This window comes from Equus caballus, chromosome 6, assembly GCF_041296265.1.
Source record: "Equus caballus isolate H_3958 breed thoroughbred chromosome 6, TB-T2T, whole genome shotgun sequence".
Lineage (NCBI taxonomy): Eukaryota > Metazoa > Chordata > Mammalia > Perissodactyla > Equidae > Equus > Equus caballus.
Genome location: NC_091689.1, coordinates 8,201,399 through 8,217,578, shown reverse-complemented (window position 1 = coordinate 8,217,578; position 16,180 = coordinate 8,201,399). Strand labels below are relative to the sequence as shown.

The window sequence follows — 16,180 nt, the reverse complement described above, 5'->3', positions numbered from 1 at the left end:
GCTCTAAGAGATCAGGGACGTCAGGTGGGTGGTAACATGGCACTCTCAGACAATAGCTTGGAGCTGTGGGTTCTGTAGCCATTCTAGCAATGGGCAGGCAGTGAGAACAGTTTGGTACCAGAAAATACCCAGGGTACGAACCCTCCTTTTCATTATCCCTGCTAAATTTTGCCCCCAATTTAATAGCAAGAGTTAGTTTAAACTCATTGTATACCTATTTGTTATGGGATGGATATAACTATTTTTTTAAATAAAAATGGGAGGGAGTTAACATATATAACACTTACTCTGTTAGGCACTGCCTTAAATAAACACTTATCATCACCACCCTCATTTTATAGACGAGGAAACTGAGGAACAGAGAAGTTATTTAAAACTTAAGTGGTAAAGCCAGGATTTGAACCCAGGCAGTCTGGCAACAGAGTCCATACTCTTTTTTTTTTTTTTGGTGAGGGAGATTGTTCCTGAGCTAACATCTGTGCCAATCTTTCTCTCTTTTGTATGTGGGATGCTGACACAGCATGGCTCAATGAGCTGTGTATAGGTCCACACCTGGGATCTGAACCTGCAAATCCTGGGGTGTCAAAGTGGAGTACGCAAACTTACCACTATGCCACCAGGCCGGCCCCAACAGTCCATACTCTTAACTGCTTTGCCAGTGCTGCTTCTCACCTGCCTGAAAGATTAGGTCTGACCTAAAGATGACTCTAAAAACTATCCCCTATGACCTAGACAACAGAGATAGGGAATACATAAAAATCTCAAACAGAAACTAAAATGCTACTGCTGTTAGCTCAGCAGAGTCTGAAACACAATCAGCATCATGAATAATCCTTGATGTTAAGAGAAATTCTCTACTTATTGAGATTACAAGGCACTTAATACTCATCATTTTAATGGGAAAATCAGTAAACTAGTTTAGTTCCCTATGTCAAATCACAGCTCAGATTGGCTTAATTTAGCTAGTGATGGCTACCAAGACACACACACACACACACACCCCTCCTCCACATACATCAACAAGTAATTTTATAACACACATGGAAGTTTAGTTATTTGGGAGAATAAAAGGAAAAACATTTTTACATTTTGAGTGATGTATTGATTTATATATTAATTTATATTACCAAATGATTGATAAAATACTTCAGACATCATCACTGAATAAAACTCCAAAGCACAACTCTAGAATCTCACTAGGTCTTGATGGTGCATCTTACTCTCCTTCTGAGTCCCAAGGATCATTAGGCACACCTTTCACAAAAATATTAGGATCTGAACATTGATGTCTTCCTAAAAGGGAGTGGGAAGTGAAAGAGGGGGTGGGGTGGATGAGGGAAGAGTGGGAACTGTATTGTACTTTTTTTTTTTTCACACGGTTTCACTTAATGATCACAACGTGGCTATTATCTTCATTTTACAACTGACGAAAACATGAGCAGACCACGGTGGGTGGACTTCCTCCTCCTTCCATTCGTTAAAGATCACTTCCAAAGATTCCTAATTCAACTGCTACAGTTCTTTTAATTTATAATTTACCAATACATTTTCTGAGGCTGTGGCTGATATGGAACTCAGTCTAGCGGTGCACACTGTTCAGTGGCAGATAAGCAAACTCATTGATGACTTCCCTCCTGTAGACTACCTAACTTAAGCACCTAAACAATAACAGCAGGATACTACCACAAGAGCAGACGTTAACACTGCTGGAATCAAATGAAATCTATGGATCTTTGCCTCAGAAAAATGTACAACTGCATGGGGCCGGCCCGGTGGCGCAGCGGATAAGTTCACACGTTCCGCTTCTCGGCGGCCCGGGGTTCGCTGGTTCGGGTCCCGGGTGCGGACATGGCACTGCTTGGCAGCCATGCTGTGGTAGGCGTCCCACGTATAAACTAGAGGAAGATGGGCACGGATGTTAGCTCAGAGCCAGGCTTCCTCAGCAAAAAGAGAAGGACTGGCAGTAGTTAGCTGAGGGCTAATCTTCCTCAAAAAAAAAAGAAAAGAAAAGAAAAATGTACAACTGCAAACTGTTTTGCACATAATTTGTTTTCCACAAAATTTACACATAATTTCAGGGAATTCCTAGATCCCTGTAACCCATCCATGGGCCCAGGATTAAGACTCTGTTTATCAAGTTAAAGAACAGAAAGACTTCAATTTGCAAGTAACTAGACAAGCACATAAGTGGAATGTACACAGGACTGGAAGTCAGAAGTGAACATTTCTAGAACTGTGTGACCTAGGATAAATCATTTACTTTTCCAAGCCTCAATTTTATCATTGGTAAAATGAGGAACTATATTAAACAATTACCAAAGTCTCAGTTGCCTCTAAAATCTTAGAAATTACTTTATTTAGTTCTTAGTTATAAGTGAGAGACTAATCTAAGAGGCTCTTAAAAAACAATCAGTTTTATTGAAGTATAATTTGAAGACAATAAAACTTTTAAGTGCACCCATTTTAAGTGTACATTTCAATGAATTTTTAGAAATCTATACACTACTGCCACAATCAAGATATAGACCATTTCCATTGCCCCCACAAGTTCTCTAGTACTCCTTTCAAGTAAGCCACACCCAGCCCTAGGCAACCATGGATATGCTTTCTGCCACTACAGAGTAGGTTTGCCTGTTCTACACACCATTTATAGGAAATGATATTTATTGAACATCCTCCGAGACAGTCACTGTGGATTACCTCCCTTTATTCTCAAAATTCTAAGAAACAGCTCAGGGAGATTTAACATTCTCAAGTTCACAAAGCAAGTGTATGGCAGAATTAGATTTAAACTATTGTCTACTTCTCTCTAGAATCAGTGAGCCCTACCTGGTCTAAAGGATTGAAATCACAAATACCCCTCCAAGTTGAAGAAATTATTTCTTAAGAACCCAACACACAGGGCCAGCCCAGTGGTGTAGTGGTTAAGTTTGCACACTCTGCTGAACCCCAGGGTGGCCCAGGGTTCACAGGTTGACATCCCGGGTGTGGACCTACACGTTGCTCATCAAGCCACACTGTAGTGGCATCCCACATACAAAACAGAGGAAGACTGGCACAGATGTTAGCTCAGCAACAAATCATTCTCACCAAAAAAAAACCCCCAAAAACCAAAAAAAAAAACCCAACACAGAACTTTAAGTTTAATATTCTAACATAGCTCATTGACAGTTGGATCTGGATAAACAGTGGGTTCAGTTACATACCCAGAAACATGAAGTCATTTATGAGAAGTCTGATTTGGACTACTAATTATCATCTTCAACACTTACTTCTGAGATTAGAAGCGAGCTCTATTCTATATAACTGAACATTTTTAGTTATAACCTGCTTAAAGTCAGTGGTCCTTTCCTTTTAACAAATGTGTTAAAAATATATTTGTATTATCAAAATTTAGGAGGGAATCACTCTCCTCTTTTCTGTTTAATGGTTTGTATATATAAAATGTATTTCAAGTCACTTTTCTCTTTCAACAAAGCTTAATACAGGCAAGACATTTACCAAAGTGAGTCACTAATGGATAACTCCAAGTGTCACAAACACAGGATACTGCTAATAGGTCTTCCATCTCTGAAAGATCTTAACAGTTAATGTGAAAAGGAGAAAGATATTTAGAACTTAAATAAAAAAGACCCACATTTACCCATAAATGGGAAAGAAATATGATTTAGTCTCCTTTGGGTAAATTATAAAATTGATGTTGATGGCTTTCTTAAACAGAAAACAGTCAAATCTGTCAATACAACTTTATGTTCAAGGGCCAAAACAGCTGTTGGTTTTCCTACTAATGAATACACGATAGTGAATAAATAAAGAATGGAATTAGATTGAAATTGAGAAGATTTTCCCAAGTCTGGAGATGACTCAACATATGGCTTTGGGCATCTAAACAATGATGACATTCCAAGAAAATACACCTTCTGCATAGTGCCAAAGTGAAATACTAAATTAGCTTAATTATCTTCATATCTTTATAAAATGAAGGCCAGAATGTTCTTCAAGATAACTTTTTAAAAATGGAAGTGAACAAGCAAAGAGAGGTTAGGCAATTTGCTTAAAGCTTCAAGAGGAGACATGGGACGAGCCAGTGTTTGAATCAGGTCCTTCACAGTGCACAATGTTCTTTTTACTTGCCAAAGAGGAGGGTGTCTGGGAGTCCAGCACAGCTTCAACAAAAAAATATAAAATGACTAATGATGTTGCTAATTAAGTTAAAAGTGAGGGAAAAACTTAAGGCTTAAGGAAATTAGAATTGCCAGTGGAAGTTACTGGGGAGATTTTTTTTAAAAAATGCATACCTAATGCATCTCCTAAAGGTTTACCTTTGGTTGTTTTACTTCACCAGCATAATATTCATTACAGAAGACCACGGTACATGAATATGTGTAGCTCTATTAATCTGAAGTAACCTCCAAGGTCCAGAGCAAAGTGATTTGTTACTTTGCTGAGGCAGGAGTTAGAGTCCCAAGGATGAAGTCTGGGAGCAAATCATTTAACCAATGAGTGAACCTAGCCAACCCCTGAGCACTTTGTTATTCTTATTTAATTTTTAGAAAAATCCTGTGTGGTATTTCTGTCCCTATTTAATAGATGTGAGAATGAAATTATATTCTATGATGGCAATAATGATGATAGAACGTATTCTGTAAAGAATGACAAGACTCTACCATACATTTCTAGCCTAATAAAATACTACTCAAGAGTCAAAATTTAAGAAACTTCCCAAATTATCTCAACTCCTCCCTCTAGGGAATAACATCCTGCATTCACATGTGATCGCATTCTCCTTTGATAGACAATTTCCCTAGCTGAAGTGATGTTATTTTAAAAAAGAGACAAATAAAGGTATACAAATTTTCATCATCAGGCAAAAAGTAAGCATCTTCTCAAGCGGCTTAGCTTATTGCAGTCACTGCTGCATGTATTATTTTTTATTTTTATTTTTTAAAGATTTTTTTTTTTCTCCCCAAAGTCCCCCGGTACATAGTTGTATATTCTTCACTGTGGGTCCTTCTAGTTGTGGCATGTGGGACGCTGCCTCAGCGTGGTTTGATGAGCAGTGCCATGTCCACGCCCAGGATTCAAACCAACGAAACACTGGGCCGCCTGCAGCGGAGCGCACGAACTTAACCACTCGGCCACGGGGCCAGCCCCTGCAAGTATTATTAAGTCTTTTCAATTTCTAGTGAGTGATATACACCATTACTGTCCATTTACCAAATGAGAATAACACAGGTAGTTTCGTCTAACGGAAGGCATGAAAAACTGGGAAAGAGGTGGCTCAACTTTTTGATGCTTCAGTGTCTTCACTAACCAGATATTCTAGTGAGTGAGTGGTACAAAGGAATTTGTCAGAATTTCTGTGTGGTCCAAACAGTGGATGAAAGCACATCTAAAAGCTCAAACTTTAAATAAATGTTAAGGCATTGTAAATTTAATTGACGAAAACATGTATTGAGTACTTGTTATAAGTAATGAACCACAGCTTTAATGGCTGTTCAAGAGACGCATTAGGGAGCAACTGAAAATAAAAGGAATTGACTAGGTATAGAGTTTGGGGAGGCACAGGGAAAAGGATAATTTGATATCAAAGCCTGAAGACACAGCCAGATTTTGAGAGATGGACAAACCAACCTTAGAAGAATCCTTTGTTTAACCTGCTCCTCCCCTACGAGTAGGAAGCTTATCTTCTGACTTGTTTCTTCTCAAATTACATGTGTAATTTAGGAGAAGAAATAAAAAAGCTGGGGAAATTGCAATCATCTAATTGAGAGATATAAAAGGTACCTTTCCACTTTGAATAGTTACAAACACTCAGCAACATGGTGACAGGAGGCAGAGATGCCACTGGCCTTGGAAATAACAATGTTTTCTATAGCCTAGTCACAGTCAGCTCATTTTTTCACTTTTTTTTTTCCTGCTTCTTCTCCCCAAATCCCTCCAGTACATAGTTGTATATTTTTTAGTTGTGGGTCCTTCTAGTTGTGACATGTGGGACACCGCCTCAGCGCGGCCCGATGAGCTGTGCCACGTCCGTGCCCAGAATCCAAACCAGCAAAACCCTGGGGCACCGAAGTGGAGCGCGCGAACTTAACCTCTTGAGCATGGGGCCGGCCTCATCTTTTCACTTTTTATATTTAAAGTTAAGGCAATGTTTTGGTCCTCTATTTAGTACTTACATCATTTTGGCTGGTAATGCAATTTCAATATATTACTCTCTCCTTAAGCCACTTCACCAAAGTGAAACAGAAAAATTGGGATGGGCATTCAGAACAGTGTGCTCAAATCATATGATCCCATTTTCCCATTATGGCTATGTGCTCCCATTATGGCTATATTTGCTCAGCAAAGTATCTGAGCCCTTACTTTGTGCCAGGAACTGTCCTAGCACTGGGGTAACCATGTGAACAGGACACACATGACCCCTGTCCCTGCCCTCAAGAGGGAGACAACAGACAAATGTATACAAAAATTACAAACTGAAATCAACTCTGTAAAGGGTACTCTAACAGAGAGAAGCTGGGGGTTACAGAAGTACTTTAAGTAGGGTGGTCAGGGAAGGCCACTCTAGGGAGATTCAGGCAGAGACTTGTGGGAAGAGGAGCCAGTTACATCCACATGCCGTGTGTGAGTGTGAGTGTGTGTGTGTGTGTGTGTGTAAGTGGGGGGGGGGTGGTAAGAGGAGCATTCTAAGAACAGAGATCAGAAATTGCACCTTGGATTGGAAAAGCGCAGGTGGAAGGGATGGAACGGCGGCCACTGTAGCTGGAGCCTACAGAGCAAGTGACATAAGACGAGACTAAACATGAGTAAGGACCGCATCGCACAGGGAGTGCCTTGTAGGCCACGGCAAGAAGTCTGGATTTTATCTAAATGCAACGGGAAGCCATAGGATGACTTCAGACAGGTGAGTTACATGATCCGTTTTTCTTGTTAAAAGATGACGCTGGTAAAATGAGATGTGAGAAAAAAGGTTTTAAGCGCAGAGAACCATAAGTCAGACGTAATCATTATTCACTTTCCACGTCTCATATTTTCCCCCCGTAGCGCAAGCTGTTCGAGCTAGAAGCCATCTCCCTCCCGCTGCGATGTGCCCAGACAGTGAGTTCCGCGAGCACGGCAGTGTCAGATGGACCACGGCGCTCCCCTCATCCCTGCCCGCGCCCAGCACGCACCCGGCGCGCGGAAACTGTCGGTCAGCGCAAAGAATCAATGAATGGCCTGTCCGGGCGGCGGGAGAGGCGCTCTGGGCGCCGCACCAGGCCCCGGGGCCGGGAAAGGGCGCGATACGCGGCGCGAGAGGCCGCGAGCGCCGGCCGGTGAGGCAAGTGGGGGCCGGCTCCACCGCAGGCCAGCGCGGCGAGGAGGCGACGGGGCTTCACGGGTGGAGGACAGGAGGAGCAGGACTCCGAGCCCGACGCAGAGAGCCAGGAGAGAAGGCCGAGGCGCAGGGCCGAGGAGGGGTTCTGGGCCCAGGCCGGGCGGCCCAGCCACTTACCGCAGCCGTCGCCAGGCTGTGCATGTTGGGAGCGGCCGCCGCTCTCCTCCCACTGCCGGACGCGCCCGACCCGCGTCCCCGCTTCAGCGCCTCTGCCGCCGAAGATGATGAGCCGCCTCAGCCGCCATCCGCCTCCGGCTCGCTCCGCCCCCTTTGCAGCCCTCTGACCTTTCACCCCTGACCCCGCCCACACAACTTCTTCCCACCTCCTAGCTCTCGGCGGAATTAACAGTCTCAGCGTATATCCTTTGCCCCTTAAAATTCAGGACCGGAAGGACATCCGCCACCCACTAGTTCCCGCATCCCCCGGCTTCGAGCAGGTATCCCCAGAGAGGGGCGTGAACTCTGACCCTCCTCCGGAGGCCAGTACAAGGCGGGAAAAGCCCAGCAGTCCTGAGAGGACAAGTTGTGCGCATGCCCAACTGGGCTGAGTAGGAGGGAAATGGTGGGAGGCTCAAAGTGGGCGAAGTGTACAGTGCGCATGCGTACTACAGTCGGAGCAGGGGCGGAGCTGCCTCAGCGAGACTACGCTCGGTGCTGGGGCGGGGCGAGGGCGTGGGAGGGGCGGAGTTTGCAGGCTTGCGCGCACGCGCCCCGTCTGGTCGCGTCGAGAGTGCGTGCGTGCGTGCGTGTTTGCGTGTGGTCACAGTTCCCGCCATCAGCCGCTCTCCCAGACTGGGAGGGAGCGAGCGGTCCCTCTCCTTGGTGCCCGGTGTCCCTTCCTTCCTTGCCCCCGGCTCCTCCCCCTCCGCGCGGACTCCGTGCTTCCGGCGGGCCTGTCCCGGGCTCCTGACTCTCGGGCACAGGTAAGGCGGACCCGGCGAGCTTCTCAACGGAGCCGTTTTCCCCGGCCCCCCCCCCCCCCCCGCCCCGTGCGGTCCGCCCACTCGGCGTTCACTCCTCCGGAGTTCGCCCGGTTGCCGCTCAGCCCGCCCCCACCCCCTCGACGCTCCCGGGCCTCACAGGTACTCCACTTGGGTCTTCCCCCGGGATTTCTCTCTCCTTTGACCCGGCGTTTGCTGTCACTCGCTCCCTCCGCAGTCCGAACCTGGCCCCTTTTCGCGGGGGGGCTGTCGGCGTCCGCCACTCGCCCCTGGCGCGGCCCGCTGTGTCTTCAGGTGACTTCCGTTGCCGCACATCCATCAGGCCTTGGACATGATACTCTCTCACTCTCTTGACCGTTCTCCCCCTTCTTCCTTGTCTTAACTATCTCTCGCTAAAAGGCGTGAATTGTATTTTTTGTCGTGCATTTGGTTGCTCCCCATCTCTAGCCATCAGATCAGGTTGTCAGGTTTACCTATTTTAGGTCATGGTCCATGAAAGGAAACGATAACTGATGACAAAATCCTGTGTCCTGTTGGGCTGTAGTGGTTTTGTGGTCATCCTTTCAAAATTTTGGCTTCGTGTAAATGCCTTTTTTGGGGTGGCAGTATCTGACAAGTCTCTAACGGGAAGAGATATCTAAGAGGATGTCAAGTAGGCAGTTGGACGTACTGGGTCGGAGCTCAGAAGAGAGTTCTGGGCTGGAGAGATAGGTTAATGTATATATCTTTTCTGCTGTGCTGATGGTAATTGAAGCTGTGGATATGGATTGAATTGCCTAAAAAGAGTGTAGTGCTGAAAAAGAAAGGGACCTAGGATGGAACACTAAGGGATTCCTGGAGTTTAATAACTGGATAGACGAGTACCAATCTTGTAAAAGAGATGGAAGAAGTAATCAATAATGTTGAATTCTGCTGAAACGTAAAGTTGAATGAGGACTGAGAAGCCCAGTGACATCAAAGTAACCAATGATCATAGGAAGAGGTGTTTGACAGGGTAAAATGGAATGTCTAGGTTCAGTCCGAGGACCTGTTCTCCTACTCTTCCCTTCCACCCTAAGCCTTAAATTCCACCTATGTATTGATGACTTAAGAATTTTTTTTTCCAACCTGTTCCTTTTGTTTTCAGGTCAAGATCAAAATAGCCAACTGTCTGCTTGACATCTCAACTTGATTTTTTTTCTTAGGAATTTAAAATATAACAAGTCTAAAACCAAAGTCTTCGTGTTTCCATACCCCAATTCTTTCTCCTCCAGTATCCTGTTTCTTTAACTGGATATCCATTTATCCACTTCCATAGGCTAGAAACTTGAAAGCCATTCTTGACTTCTCCCTTATCCCATGTATCCATACCCTCTTCAAGTTCTATTTATTCTGTTTCCAATATATGTCTTCGATCTATTTCTGTACATCTTCAGGATTACTTTTCTTGTTCAAGCCACAATCCTGTTTTACCTAGACTTAATGTCACTGGTTCCCTGTATTCTCATCTGTAAAATGGGAATAATAATCACCTTGTTGGATTGTTATGAGGATTGGACGAGATAACCATAGTAAGCACATGGCACATAGTAAATAGCCAGTAAGCATTAATTGTTATTGTAATTGTTGTTATAATCTGAACCAGGTCGATACTCTCCTCTCTAGTTGCCCTATTTTCTTTCATTCTTGCTCCTTTCATTCTCCTCCCCAAACCCAAACAAACACATCACTTCTCCATTTAGCAGTAACATGTCATTTCTCTTCTTAAAGTCTTTCAGTGGATTTCCCATCACTAAGTGTTTATTACATTTAGGGTAAAATTCAAAATCCTTACCATGGTTTAGAAGATTCTGTGTAACCTGATTCTTTCCTGCTTCAGTAGCTTCATCTTGAATCATCCTCTTCTCCCTCACTAAACTCCAGCCACACTGCTTTTCATTTCCTTAGTCACACCAAGTTATTTTCCATCACAGGGCCTTTGCACATGCTCTTCTGTTTGCCTGGATTGTTCCAGCAAAACCATCCCCCAATTAACTCATTCTTTAATTTTTAGCTTAAGTGGTGCTTCCTCAGAGAAGCCTTCTCTTGATACTCTCTAACCTCTGCCCGCTAAGTCTTAAATCAGGTACCCTGTTATAATCTTCCATCATGCCCTGTACTTTATGTCATTTTTCAGAACTTGTAGTTATATATTTACTTGTGTGATTATTTAGTCTTTCTCCTACTAGAATGTGTTAGTAACTTTCATTTCTATTTCTCAAGAATTTGTTAAATGAGTAAGTAAACTGGAGCTTACTGTAAGAACCATCAGGTCTTTTGGAAACAACAGCTTACTGAAAATCTTGTCATCTGAAGAAAAGCACCTTTTCACTCTGCAGACAAATTAAAGGACACAAAAGAAAAAAAAACAGTTTTCCACCTTTGGATGATTTCTTATATCATAAAATTGGTATATCATTCTTATATCATAAAATCATTCAGATTTTAGAGTCTTTGAATTGGAGATAAACTTTATCTAAGTCAACTTCTCTCTTTACTCTCAGCCTCCACGTTAATTTAGTCTCTTTGTGCATTTGTTTTATGGATCTTTTTAGGAAAGAAAGCCCTTAGAAATCAGAGCTGTGGTTTATTTGTTTTAACAACAGGTTAAACTATGATACCAGTGAGGAGGAGGTTTCCAAAAGTAGGTAAAGAAAAACTGTATATTTAAGTAAGTTGGTCGTGGTAGATGTGGAAGAAAATATTAAAATTTAGTAATTCTTTTGTATGTAGAACAAGATTTGTGTTGAGAAATAGAAAATAAAAAATAGGAAATGTATGAATGCCAAACATAGGCATTTGGATTTATTTTATAGATAATGATGAGCTGTTAAAAATGTTTGAAAGTTTCAGTTAAGCAAGATGAGTAGGTTCTATAGATAAGCTGTACAACATTGTACCTATAGTTGACAATACTGTATCGTACACTTAAAAGTTTGTTAAGAAGGTAATCTCATGTTAAGTATTCTTACAATAAAATAAAAGTCTTAAGAATATTTAGGAGGGATTTCGCATCAAGCAAGTATGTAGCACTTAGTAAGTGCTCCTTATTTTCTTGGAGTACAAAAGAAGATAAGAGCCCCTCACCCTCCACTTTAGGGAGAAAGTTAAGGAGACAACTAGTGCCTACTTTAGTTGGTAAGAGATAGAAAGAGGAGTTCTTTAGAAAGGATATTAGGGGTAAAGGATTCATTGGATGGAAAAATCCTCAGAGATTGGAGACTGGAAAGTGATTACTGCAATTCATTGATGAGAATGCAATATGGTAGTGGTTAAAAACATGGGTTCTGGCGTTAGACTTAGTTTTGTCTCTTGCTGACTCTAACCATAGATGAATTACTTAATCTCTCTGAGCCTCAATGTCCTCATCTGTAAAACATAGATAATAATAATTCCTATCCTTTAGGATTATTGTGAAAATTAAATGAGATAAGCCATGTATGGCGCTTAGCGCTGTGCTTAGTAAATGTTGCATAGTAAATGTTAGATGGGAGTGATGGCAAAGTGAAGAGTTTCTGAATTAGGGTAGTGGCTATGAAAAGATTGAGTTTTAGATAAATGAGAATGAGGTTAAAGCTGATGCTAAGATTTTTTGCCTGAATGACAGTAGAAGGACAAATGTAGGGAAGTCTGGGGAGTCTCTTAATGAGGGCATGGAATGTATCATCTTTGCATTTGTATCCCTCTCACAGAGCCATCACATTGGAGTAGCTCAGTAAATGATTTTTAGTGAGTGAACAAATGAGTTTAAAGTTGATGTTATAGCATTCAAGAAGGCATTGAGAGATGTTTGGGTCGAACTTCAGGGGAAGTTGAGGCTTAGAGAGGCCTAAATTTGAGAAACAAACCCATAAAGTTAGTTTTAACAGAAAAGTGAAAACCAAGTTTACCCACCTTTTGAAATTTTTCCCAACACATCATCATGGTAGTATTTTAAGATTTAAGACATCATCATGTAACAATGTTTATAAAGTCAACAAAGGAGATACTGTTTTCACTGCCTTCTTAGTTTCAAAATGTAGCAGGGGAAAATAAACCAAGAAACAAATTGATCAAGGTGCAGGCTCCTCCTGGAGTCCCTCATTTTGAACAGCAGATGTATCCCTGAGGTTCTGTTGATCTCGTGTGTGTGTGTGTGTGTGTGTGTGTGTGTGTGTGTGTGTGTATCTTGAGCATTATATTTTAAATGTTTTCAGTAAGGTAGTTTGTGTTTTTTAAATAATCAAAGGGTTAATCTTTGTTGTATAAGTGGTCATCTTTTTTTTAATTTTAATTTTGTAAATTGGATTCTTTTAAAAAGGCACACTTATATTTTCTTTAGCTGAGTTGATGGCTTCCGGAGAACTGGCATAGCTGCAGAATATGAGTAGTTTCCCAAGAAGAGTGCATTGCCTTTGGCACAAGGATCAGAATAAAGGTGAATTGTTATTACATAGGGTTTTTCAGTAAAAGTCACTGAAAAGTAAGTAATGTTTTTATTTTGGGTGTATGTTTCCAAGACTGTGTGAATTGGCGAGAATTGACAGTTTTCTTTCTTCTATTTTGTAGTAACAGTTTTATGCTTTAGCATGCTTCCTTTACCACAGAATGCCCTCTGTATAAGGATGTTTTCAAAGCAGTACCTAAAATATGAGCATTTAAATAACTGTACAGGGTACAGAAATATTTTTTGCCACTGTTATTGATTGAGCTTTCATAGAAGGCTCAAAGTTAACAGTAATTTTAACAATTGTGAAGAAATTTAGGGAAAGGGGAATCTCTTTGGACATACTTAAAGAATGGTTAGTTTTTATTATACTTTGTTTTCCTAATATCGCTTTGATAGTAAATTAGCGTTACAGAGTTCAAAGAAACCTTGTTGTTGTCCTAGATTCATAGGAAGTTTAACTGTTACTAGATCATGCTACAAAAGAAACTTGAGTGTCTTTCTCTTAACCAAGCAGAGCAAACCCTGATAGTATGGTGAATGTACCAAAGTAGAGATGGTTAATTCATGTAGTGCAAGAGCAGGTAATGGACTAAATTGAGACATTAAGAAGTTTTATCTTATTGGTTCTGCCAGTTTTACGTCCTGCACCTTTTAGGGGTTTTTTCCTTAGAAGAAAGAACTTGCCAGTAGAAATGATTAAGAAAATGTTCGGTATCTAAAGTAAAGTTTTATACATTTAACCAAAACTCTGCATCAAATGTTTGAGAATTATATACAGAGAAGTTATGTATTATATTATAATAGAGAGAATTATGTATCGAGAGAAGTAACCAATAAAGTTTTTTATTTCTCATATACTTTAGTGAACTTTGAAGTCTTGACTTCCAAATTTTGCTAAATAAGCTAATCTTTAAAAACATGTTTTTATTGGGGCCGGCCCGGTGGCATAGTTGTTAAGTTCGTGTGCTCCGCTTCAGCTGCCCAGAGTTCGTGGGTTCAGATCCCAGGCATGGACCTACACACCGCTCATCAGGTCGTGCTGTGGCAGCACCCCACATACAAAAAAATAGAGGAAGATTGCCACAGATGTTAGCTCAGCAACAATGTTCCTCAAGCAAAAAGAGTATTGGTAACAGATGTTAGCTCAGGGCCAATCTTCCCCCCACACACAAAAAAAGTTTTTATTGGAAGAATTCAAGATTAATGACCTTTACTTACTTTACTTTACTTTTACTTTATAAGAGAAGCACTAAGATAATGGGGTTTTGTATCTTTCCCTTTTAATGTGCACCCTGACCCATAATGATATATAAGGAAAGATGAGGTAATTTGACAAAACTCTTAAAATGGAGTTTCTTCTTTGAACAATGAATAATATGAATCCCAGTTTAGGCAAGTTTACCAATGTTTTTGGTTTTTGTTTTTTGGGGTTTTTTAATTAAAGATTGGCACCTGGGCTAACAACTGTTGCCAATCTTCTTTTTTTTTTCTTTCTGCTTTTTCTTCCCAAATCCCCCCAGTACATAGTTGTATATTCTAGTTGTGGGTCCTTCTAGTTGTGGCACGTGGGACGCCACCTCAGTGTGGCCTGATGAGTGGTGCCATGTCCGTGCCCAGGATCCGAACCAGCGAAACCCTGGGCCGCCATAGGGGAGCGTGCAAACTTAACCACTTGGCCACGGGGCCAGCCCCATGTTTTTGTTTTAATAATGCATACTATAACAGCGTATTAATTCCTTTTCTTCATAAATGATTTTTCTCTCATTGATTGTTAACAAGATATGAGGACAGCTTTGCGTTTAGTGGAAAAGTTCAGATGCACATAGAAAAAGCTTAGATGTAGTCTTCAAAGATGAGTTATATGTAATACAGTGCATAGTGATACTCTTGTGAAGAGCTTAGTAAATATAGCCCTATATTGGCCATATAAAAGGGATTTATGGTTCCAGTATCTGCTGTTGTGTATTTTAACAGTAGATTGAATAAAATTGACAGTGCTGATTTGTTCATTATTTTTGAGTAATGAGTTTGTTTCTTGTGTGTCAGACACTGTCCTAGTGGACATACAAAGATTAAAGAACATATTCCCTATCTTCAAGTAGCAAAGTCTAAATAGAGAGAGACAAAGAGGTAAACAGTTTATGATACAATGTGATAAATACTCTACTAGAAGTAAGCCCAGGGTGCAATAGGAGACTAGAGAAACATTAAACAGTCTCAGTGTGGAGAGAAAAAGTGAAAGGTAGCTAGGAAAGGCTTCTTAAAGAAGATAACATCTAAGTTGAGCCTTGATTTTATAGCTAGGAGAAGAAATTAAGGGGGGTCTGGGGACTGGAAGAGAGTGTGAAAATCCTCCAGACCTAGACCGCAGTGCATGCAAAGGGGTCGTGGCATGAGAAATGACAGGGAAATTATAAGTAGTGCAGATGGCTGGATTTGGAGGGCTTGTGGGGTTAAAGAGGTAAGCAGTGCCGGGATCATGAAGGGTGATTGTGTCATGTTAATGAGTCTAGATTTTACTGTGAGGGCAGTGGGGAGCTGATAAATGATATTAAAGAGGAGAGTGATGTGATTTGATTTGCAATTCAATGTAAAGATGTCTGGAAGGTTTATGGAGGTACTTGATAGGACTCCACCCTGACCTTCCATTTCCAATCCAATACCAATAATCATCAGGAGAGAAATCAAAGATAACTCCCATGTTTCTGGCATGGGCAGGTGGGGTAGGAGAGTGGCCATGTATTCTTGGCGGTGCTGAGAGACAGAGTGGAAGAAATCTCAGCATATCCAAACAATGAAGCACCAAATTATTAATTGCAAAAAAAGTATTAGAAACACATATTGCCTGCCCAAAATTTTGTAGTTAACTAGTTTGAGCAGAATGTGACGTTAGCAGACAGATGTATAAACAGCGGTGGACTCTGTTACTTTGATAGATTCATAAACCCAGCAAATTATACTGTCTAAATCTGGCCACAGTAAGCATTCAAAAAATTTTATGAGATAAGTGAATAATAATAGAGGACTTACAATGCATAACACCTTTTAACTGTTCAAAGTGTTTTCACACTTCTTTTTAAATTTTATTCCCAGATATTTGTTGTAAGGTCCCTAGAGTCCTCCAACTAGGGGTCCCCAGGTTGTATCTTGCCTACAAGTCGGTTTTGTTTGATCCGTAGCTTTTAAAAATAACTGAATTCGTTGCCCACAATTAAAAATGGGAGTTTTACATAAAAATTTGGATGTCATTTTCTTGAAAAATTAGATCTGGCAATGGTAGGTTCACTATTTCTACATGCTAAAATCGGCTAAATTTGAGTAGCAGTTTTCTTATTTTACCTGCCCAAGTCATTTGTATCACGTACCTGGTCTTTACAGGCTGTTGAGTTGGTGACTCCAGTTAGCAACTTA

At 41.3% G+C, this 16,180-nt stretch overlaps 2 protein-coding genes across 9 annotated transcripts in view; one reads left to right on the top strand and one right to left on the bottom strand.

Annotated features, from left to right (window-relative positions):
* Nucleotides 1-7,752, bottom strand: part of CNOT9 (CCR4-NOT transcription complex subunit 9) — a 29,634-nt gene extending 21,882 nt beyond the window's left edge. Inside the window, 1 exon segment of one of the 2 annotated variants that reach the window (NM_001301266.2) lies at nucleotides 7,499-7,752. In NM_001301266.2, coding sequence (NP_001288195.1) covers nucleotides 7,499-7,522 — 24 coding nt within the window. In that variant the 5' untranslated portion in view covers nucleotides 7,523-7,752. 2 annotated transcript variants of the gene reach the window in all.
* The window catches only part of USP37 (ubiquitin specific peptidase 37), a 96,571-nt gene continuing 87,602 nt past the window's right edge, over nucleotides 7,212-16,180 (top strand). The window contains exons 1-2 of one of the 7 annotated variants that reach the window (XM_023642339.2): nucleotides 7,212-7,818; nucleotides 12,662-12,757. The gene's annotated coding sequence lies outside the window, so the exon portion shown is untranslated. Of the gene's footprint in view, nucleotides 7,819-7,953; nucleotides 8,305-12,661; nucleotides 12,803-16,180 lie in introns of those variants that run through there. The other 6 variants (XM_023642336.2, XM_023642335.2, XM_023642337.2 and 3 more) reach the window with 6 other exon arrangements.